This window comes from Furipterus horrens, unplaced genomic scaffold (assembly GCF_987537825.1).
Source record: "Furipterus horrens unplaced genomic scaffold, mFurHor1.1.pri manual_scaffold_15, whole genome shotgun sequence".
Classification (NCBI taxonomy): Eukaryota; Metazoa; Chordata; class Mammalia; order Chiroptera; family Furipteridae; genus Furipterus; species Furipterus horrens.
Genome location: NW_028327185.1, coordinates 14,817,712 through 14,826,853, shown reverse-complemented (window position 1 = coordinate 14,826,853; position 9,142 = coordinate 14,817,712). Strand labels below are relative to the sequence as shown.

The following is a 9,142-nucleotide window of genomic DNA, read 5'->3' as shown; positions in this document are numbered from 1 at the left end:
AGGTGATGGCGCCTGGGGGTGGGGAGAGCGTGGCCTGCTGTGAGCAAGGTCCCCAAGGAAGCCCATTTTGCCACTCACGTGGCTCAAGTCCTCTTCTTGGTATCCGGTTAAGAGAAGCTCCTGTCCACGGGCAGCTTCTTCACCGCCCTTCTCCAGATCCACAGCTCCGTGGCAAGAAGACAGCCCGAGAGTCGCTAAGTAGAGCTCCCAGCCAGGGGGACAAGCAGCAGAGGTTTGAGGGGGCTGCTCAGAAGACTGGTGCATCCTTCACTTCAGGGAGGCAGGGGGCAGCTGGAGTGTGGGGCGAGGCCAGGGAAATACTCCCCTTTCCACATGGTGGAAACATCCATGCCTCTCCGGCTGCTGGGTGGTGGTTTTCCAGCCCCTTCCTTCGGGCCCGAAACCGCCTGGTTGGGGAGGCACACGGGAGGAGGCCCAGGGTCTGCCAAGAACACATCAGCAAAGCTCCGTGTGCGGCCCGCGCTTATGACAAGGACAGCATCAGCCCCAAGAAACGTGCTTGCTGCTGCGGGGGTCCGCCAGGCAGCGTGAGTGAGTTCTGAGGACAGGGACAGAGGCGGCGGCAGCGCGACCCAGCGGACAGGCGCGCGGTGCGGGGCTGCGTCCGGCCCGGGGCGCTCAGTGCTTGTCTGAGTCGCTCAGGTTCACGGACATGCAGCGGCACTGCTTCACCTTCTGGATCTTTTTGACTCGGAAGGGAGGGTCCAGCCCCGGGCATTCGAGCTCCACAAGGATCGAGGTGACACGCTGCGGCTTGCAGAAGGCGCAGGACTGGAAGGACTCCTCGTCCTTGCGCACGTGGCGCGGGATGTAGAAGGAGTTGCACTGGCCGTAGCAGAAGCGGTTGAGGACCGTGCGGCTGCGACAGCCCTCCTCGCTCACCGTCTGCCGCAGCGGCTGCGTCTTACACCAGTCGCTCTTAAGGTACTTGCGCTCGGTGACCACCAGGGCCTCCTGGCTGGAGGCCAGCACCTCCTTGATTTGGTGATGCCATCGCTCCGAGTTGTTGCTGCTGCCGTCCTTGTAGGGCGACGGGATGGCTCCCGCCGGCCGGTTCTTCCTGGCGTCCGCCGCCGTCACCAGCGCAGCGGCCAGGAGCAAGGACAGGGAGAGCTTCCAGAACATCCTGCAACGAGAGAAGAGTTAGAGGGGCCGGCTGGGACAGCTGATGGCGTGCGGCATCGTTTTTCTTTTCTTTTTTTAAATCCTCACCAGGGGATGTGTTTATTGGTTTTAGAGAGTGGAAGGGGGAGAGAGAGACACAGGAGCATCAACGGGTTGCCTCCGATGTGCGCCCCACCGGGATGGAGCCGCAACCTAGGCATGTGCCCTGGTCTGGAATGGAACCCACAGCCCTTTGGCGTAGCTGCTCCAACCAACCCAGCCACGTGTCCAGGGCGCATTGATTTCCTTTCATGTTTTATGGTGTTATTAGGAGGTGCAGCAGTGGGGGTGGGGGTGAGGGGTTAGGCTGGCAGCTAGGTGCCCAGGGGCAGCCGGCACTGAGAAGTGGTTAGTAGAACACTCATAAACAGCAATGAAGAGATCATAAATACTGTCCTGAAGGCAAGGGGGTGGACAAAATGCTACTACAGCGAGAAAACACGCACTCGTTGAACAACTATGGAAAGTTACAAAGCAAAGGCTGTCAAAATTAGCTAAAGCCAGTTTGCCCGAGTAATAGTTTGCCCATTGATAGTTCATACTCAGCGTTCACTGCGTTTCAGTATGTTGTTCCAAGTGCTCTGCATGTCTGTCTCATTAAATCCTCACCACAGCCTTAGGTTGAAGGGTCACTATTTATTATCCCCACTTTTTGGTGAAGGAAACTGAGGGCCATGGGAGGTGAGGAATTTGCCCAAGGCTGTATGATCACTAAGTAATGGTCCGGGATCTGGAGCCACGCGGGTGCTTTCAGGCACCAAAATTAACCACTAGACACAGATATGCTCAGGAAAATTAATAACAGGCAGAGGAAAGGTGAGCATAGTTCATGAGTGTCTGAAAATGAGCATAAAAGTTACAGATGGCCATAGATTAGGGAAATTGATATTTGCACTTAGTGGCTCTGTTAACAAATAATAGATAACATTTCACTTCTGCAAAAAGATAATTCAGCTAATTCAAATGAGTCATGAATTGGAGTCTTGCAGTGGAAACCACATCCCAGTTGTGAATTAAGAAATGTCCATGACTGTATGAGAAGTGACTTAGGCCCACGCAATGTGGACACACGTGAATGAATTATTCTTTGGCCTGTGTATTTGGGGACCGTGACACAGTCCAGCAAATAGTTGATGGTGTGAACTAGAGAGAAGCTATTCTTACTCTAAACCATGTCTGGTAGGAAGTAAACGAGTCTGACTGACAGATGGACTTCAAAGTTTAATTAGCAGTTTTGATGGTTATATTTTCATTAATATCCTTAAGGGACAGCAATACCCTCCACAGAGGTGATTTTTATCTCCTTTTACAAGTGACTCTCTTATGTTCATCCTTGTAATCATCATCACCATCATATTCACATTTAGTTATTCCCTCTCTGTGTATTTTACCACTCATAGAACTGCATGGGATTCTAACACATACACCCCAGAGTGGCATATAAATATATTATATATAGAAAGCATTATATAGTTATAAAATGTGTATTAATTATATAGCAAGAATAAGCATATATAATGACTAAAATTTAATATTAAATATATTAAACTTCTTGCATTATTACAGATGTCTTAAATATATTCATGCTAATGATAATAGTATTGGTGCTCAAAATACATTAGATACTCTGGCAGTTTCCTTTCAAGTATAAACATAATTATCAGTGTTCTATGAAATAGGTATTATTATTTCCTTTATTTTATGGATGAGGAAACCGAGGGATTGAGAGGCTACATAACTTTCTAAGATCACACGGCCAATAAATTTGAGTCCATGCTTCTTGGCTCCAGGTGAGTATAGTTAATTGCCTCTTGGTTAAAAATATTTGTTTCAAAATATCTAAGCCAGATCGATAGCTTGATAGATAGATGGTCAAAAGGTATAAGCTTCCAGTTATAAGACAAATAAGTTCTGGGCATGTAATGTGCAGTATTAAAACATCCGAGCTAAGATATTTCTCTGTGTCACTGTTATTAGCCTAAGACACAAGAGGCTTTTGCATGTCACCAGCAGATAATTCCTTCATCAAGTATTTGTTGATATTTAATCTAGAGCAAGCACTGTGATAAGCCTTGTGAATTCCAGTATCCCCCTCAGAGACAAAGTTCTTCTAGGGTCACATGAGCCCTCCCAGGATCTGCCTCCCCCATCCTCATCTCACGGGGCCTTCTCTCCCACTCAGCCTCCTTGCTCATGCTGAGTCAGCATTCTTCTGCTCTAGATCCTTAAGTTGCTTTACCCTCAGAAGAGTATGCCCCCCCACTGCGCATGGCTTCCTTCCACATACTCTTCAAGTCTTTGCTTAATTATCACCTCCTAGTGAGGCCTCAGTGGGTAACTTGACCACAACCTTGACATTCACTGTCTCCTTCCCTGCTTTTTTTTTTTTTTTTCATATTTAATGATCTTTATTTTTGATCTTTGTATTATCTGACTTTCCCCACTCACTGGAATGTAAGCTCCAACAGAGAAGACTGCCTGTTTTATTCATTGCCATAGGCCCTGCATTGACAACAACCCTCAGTACATAGTAGGAATTCAGTAAATATGAGTTGAATGGAATATGAAGGCCACGTGCCCATGGCCTTCAACAACCTTGTGATCAAGAAGATAGAGGGAGACATGCAATGGCAGTGTGACAGTTATACCACAATAGTAGAACGGGCTCTTCTGGTGGTGACCCTGGGACTAGTAACATTGGTCCCACCTGGGATGTTTTAGAATGTACATTCCTGAGCTCCACCCTGAAACATTCTGAATCAGCAGAGTTAAGGTGGACTTTGAGATCTATGTTTTAAAGAAATGCTTCAGGTGATTTCCATGGGTGCCAGTGACCCCAGGGGATAGTGAGGATACAGAGAAGGAGCATCAGCTCTTCCTGGAGAGGGAGCAGGAGATGCCTAGGAAGCATCCCTTACAGTCTGAATAGGATTCTTCCAGGAGAAAGGGCAGGAGTCAGGTAAATTGAGGTGACATGGGCAAGGGAACCCAAACAATTAAAAGCAGCAGAGGGGAAAAAAAGGGGGAAGCTTTTCTCTTTTAGAAACATTTTGTCCGACACAATGATGGAAATTTTAAGGCCGAGTTTTTAAAGGGCCGGTCTCCTGCCTTCTTACGTCTACACACAGTGTCACATGAAAAATGGCCATGCTCCCAGCAGGCTCATGGCAAGCATCGGGTATTGGACCTGCTCAGTATACATAGCTTATTATATCTGCAGAATGATTTGTGATCTCAATAGTCTCTTAAAAAGAAAGTATGTTGGTTCCATTTTAGTAATTTCCGAAATTACTAACATTTGGAGTAAACACAACCAAAAAATGTGTCGGTCCCCGCCAGGAAAGATTTACAGAGTCAGCCTGTTCCTCAACTCCCAGTTCCAGCAACAGCCTCACATGCATCTTTGACAGGTTCAGACATGCGTGCTTTCACTCACCAGTCCCTAGGTGTTGTCAGGGAGAACAAAGCTAAAATGTGTTCGGATCGATTCGGGGCAAAAGCCCTTGGAGCCAACGGTATTAGATGGGGTGATTAACAACGTACATTCTCGGAACGCTTTCAAGCAATCACACAGCATCTGGCAATCACCCTTAGAAGCCATGCCTTGCAAGAACCTAAGAAGAAAAGCAAACTTTCCATTTTCAGGATCTGGAAAGAGGCTGGTGGAAGCTAGATGAATGGGACCAACAGAGGCTCTTCTCTCTTTCCTTCCCTGAATCTTGGTTCTTCTCTCTGGCACCCACAGCAAGAGTAAGATTGCCAAGGACGTGGCACCTCAGTGTCAGGACAGCTACATAGGCAAGAGGAGCTTTGCTGCAATGACAGTTAGCATGTATTCTCTTCAAGGGCACCAGAGCTATTGAGCCCTTCATGTGTGGGGTTCACCTAAGGAGAGAAGGTACTTGCTTCTTTCTTCCATTCACCAGTCATCCACACACATGCCAGGGACCCCACCAGGACCTGACCATTGTTCCGCCATGCCCTGAATCCCATTGCTACTCAGAGAAATGGCTGCCATATATTGAACCTCTCACAGATGCTGTCACAACTGCCAGTAATGAGAGCAAACAGATACTTGGCTTTACTCACATATCTTGTGTTTGGGTTGTATCAGAAGAAACTTGTAACTAAATTGTGTTGGTTTTATTAAACATCGTGATGGCCTAACAATGTTGTGACTTTGCAAGGGTTGCCAGGACCGTAAATGCTGATGGGCTAAGCAGACAGGGTTGGTCAAAGTGGGTAGTGGAAGCACTTTCCCCTTAACTGAACGCCCTGCGGCCTGGCCCTTGTAGGTGCAAGGCTTCACAGGCCACAGCAGTCCAGTACTTAGGCAACTATAGAATAACTGTCCCCTTCTGTCCCTTCTTAGAAGTGTCAAGGGATCCTACAACAGAGGCTAATTTCTAGGAAAAGATGCAGCAGTGTTGAACCATCCTGGGCAGAAGATCTATGTAGGTGAGGCCAAGGGTACAGCCATGCTGATGAACTCACTCCTGAGTGACCTTGTTGAATTTTAGAGGTCAGGTCAAGGCAGTACTGGGATGTACATGAGTGGTGATTGGGATGGGATCCAAACATGTTCTGTGATCTAAGAATTCTAGGGCATCCTTGGAAGGTTCAAGGGAAGCATCCAGGACTGATTATTGGCAGAGACACCTTGGGTAAACTTATTCCTACAGCCCAAGTGAAAACAGAATCAAAATCAAATGAAAAACTCCGAAATAAAACCTCCAACAATGTTAGAATTCAGAGATTTTTTTTTTTTTTTCGTTTTACTACTAGAGTTTCAACAAGTCATTCATGACTTGGATTCTTAGGTTGGGAGGGTGGCAGGTTAGCTCCCCATTGATATGTGAATGTCTCTTAGCCCCTGGATCATTCTCTTAGCCTGGGATCACTTGTCTGCTGAGGCCACATACCTTTAGCAATGGTGACCTGTGGCAAACTATGACCTACCGGCTAAAACCAACTGCAGATCTGTTTTTGTAAGTAAAGTTATATTGAACACAGCCATGCCAATTCATTTACATTTTCTCTATGGCTACATGGGCAATAGTGGGGACAGAGACCATATTGCACACCAAGTGAAAAATATTTACTATTTGGCCTTCTACAGAAAAATTTTCCCAAATCCTGCTCCCAACTTTTCCTATCCAATCCAGACATTTTCCAATCCAATCCCCTTAGCTTTGAGCTCTTCTGCTAGAAAAGTAGCTTTGAATTTTTAAATCTCTAACTATGAAAAATTTCAAACATAGAATCACACAGAACATATAATGAACACTATTTACTGACCACCAACATGAAAACATTCGTAGTATTTCCCGTCTTCCTTTTGCGATCTCCTTCTGTTTTGGAAGAAATAACACAATAAAGGTAAGGCTAAGCTTCCAGTCTCCCATCATTCTCCTGCCCTCGCAGGGATGCCCAGCATCCTGAAGCTGGTAAAGGTCATTCCTTTTGAGGCCTGTCCACACTTACTGCTTATGTTTTGTGTGTGTGTGTGTGTGTGTGTGTGTGTGCGTGTGTGTGCGTGTGCATGTGTGCACACGTATTTGACCTTCAGATAAATACTGCCATGTTCTTCTTTTGCAGATTTTTAATTCAGTAATAGGTGTTTGCGATTTTAGACATGTGGATAGTTTTAGAAGGAGTCTATTCATCTCCACTGCTGAATTGTAAAGTACAGCTTATGCATTCGCCTTACCGAGGGACAGTTAATTGCTTCTACATCTTCACTCTTGCCAGCGGTGCTGCACCAAACATTTTTTATATTTATGCCCATTTGTTAGAGTTTTTCTAGAGAAGACATCAAAAAGTAGAATGCTGAGTCATAGGGCATGTTCAGCTTGAGCTTGGCTAATTTTTGCCAAGTTACTTCCCAAGTGCTTATACCAGTATCCTCTCCCCTGGGGAGCATGTGAGTGCCTGTTGCTGCACATACTTGCTTACACTTGGCATTGCCACATGTATTTCTTTTTGTCTATGTGAAAATTTTTAAATGATATCTTCTCGTTATTTTAATTTGTCTCTTTCTGATCACAAGAAGTTGAGCACCAAGCTCAAATGTAGTAGTTGTGTGCTAAAAATGATTATAAGTTATTCGAAGTTAAAGGGACAAATTAAAATAGTAGGAAAGGAAAAGTAAGTACTAACTATAAATCTTCTGAATTATCATAAGAAGAATAGGAAGTAGCTTGCAACTTCAAAGAAGAATAATCAGGCATTCCACAGGATTCAGAAGTTTGAAATGCAAAGGGATTTATTTACTTTTCCAAGGGAAACTGCCTGAGTGGAACATTGACTATCATTTGTTCAAGAAGTTCATTTTCATTTGAAACAATTGCGTTAAAAAAAAAAGTTTTCAACCAAAGAAGTGATGCTATTATTACTTACTTTGACTTCTGGATAGCAAGTGTATCATTTGGGAATTTGTCATCAGAGTTCCTAATCTTTGAAGAAATCGTTGGGATAAACTCAGTCTGGGAAATGTAACACTGAAGCAAGATGGCAGCAAAGCATTAAATTAAGTAAGAATATTAGGGATGCAAGATAGTGCCAGAGTAAGTAGAAGCTACATTAACCTCCTCCCAGTACCAAACTGGAATTACAACCAGATTATAGAAAAATCATACTGAATAACAAGCTGAACAAAAGCTGGAGAGAAGCCTTATGACCAAGGACTTATGGAAGAGACCACATCACCACAACAAGACTGGTAGGAAGTGTGGTGTGTGAGAGGGCTGGATGGTCTCTCACAGGCAGTAGTTGAAATTCCAGAGGGATATTTCAGTGGCTGGGGGGTGGGGGTGCTCCTCAGCCTAGAGCACCAGAACCAGGAAAAGAACCCAAATAACATCTGACTGTGAAAAGCAGCGGGGTTTCTGTCCACCAGGGAGAGACAGATAGAAATGCAAAGAGCCTCTTAAAGGGCCAACACACAAAATTTCATTTCCAGTCAGTTTCTCTGGGCTCTGGCAGAGGGAGGGCAGAGCAGCTAGAGACACGCAAAGGGAGTCTGGGTTGGTGGCTCTGGGGAGAGAACTGACAAGTGAAGCATTTTTTCTGCCCAAAATGCTATGAAACTAGAAATCAACCACAAGAATAAAACTGAAAAAATACACAAAGATTTGGAAGTGAAATAACATATTATTAAACAATGAATAGTCAATAATGAGACCAAGGAAGAAATAAAAAGATACCTTGAAACAAATGAAAATGAGGATACAGCAATGCAAAATCTGTGGGACACAGGGAGAGCAATCTTAAGGAGAAAATTCATATTATTCCAGGCCTGTCTCAAGAAACAAGAAAACGTTCAAATAAACAGTCTAACTTTATACTTAAAGGAACTTGAAAAAGAACAAAAACAAAGCCCAAAGTGGGCAGAAGGAAGGAAACAATAAAGATCAGAGCAGAAATTTAAAAAGATAGAGTTTTAAAAAATGATACAAAAGATCAATGAATTCAAAAGCTGGTTCTTTGAAAAGACAAACAAGATTGACAAAACTTTAACCAGACTTATCAAGAAAAAAAGGGAGAGAAGACCCAAATAAATAAAATTATAAATGACAGAGAAGAAATAACAACTGACACCAAAGAAATGCAAAGGATTGTAAGAAAATACTATGAACTACTCTTTGCCAACAAATTGGACAACCTGGATGATATGGATAAATTCCTAGAAACATACAATCTTCCAAAACTGAATCAGGAAGAACCAGAGAATCTGAAAGACAGATTACACCAGTGAAACTGAACAGTAATAAAAAAAACTCCCAACAAACAAAAGCCCTGGACCGGATGGCTTCACAGGTGAATTTTACCAAACATTCTGAGAACTAACACCTCTTCTTTTCAAGCTATTACAAAAAATTCAAGAGGAGGGAAGACTCCCAGTTTCAATTTATAAGGCCGGTATTATCCAATTTCCAAAACTAGATAAAGACACTCC

At 44.1% G+C, this 9,142-nt stretch overlaps 1 protein-coding gene across 1 annotated transcript in view; it reads right to left on the bottom strand.

Moving 5' to 3' along the window:
- Nucleotides 1-221: 221 nt before the first annotated feature.
- GREM2 (gremlin 2, DAN family BMP antagonist) overlaps nt 222-9,142 on the bottom strand; it is a 106,668-nt gene continuing 97,747 nt past the window's right edge. The window contains exon 2 of the mRNA XM_090263261.1: nt 222-1,147. Coding sequence (XP_090119387.1) covers nt 640-1,146 — 507 coding nt within the window. The 5' untranslated portion in view covers nt 1,147 and the 3' untranslated portion in view covers nt 222-639. The remainder of the gene's footprint in view (nt 1,148-9,142) is intronic.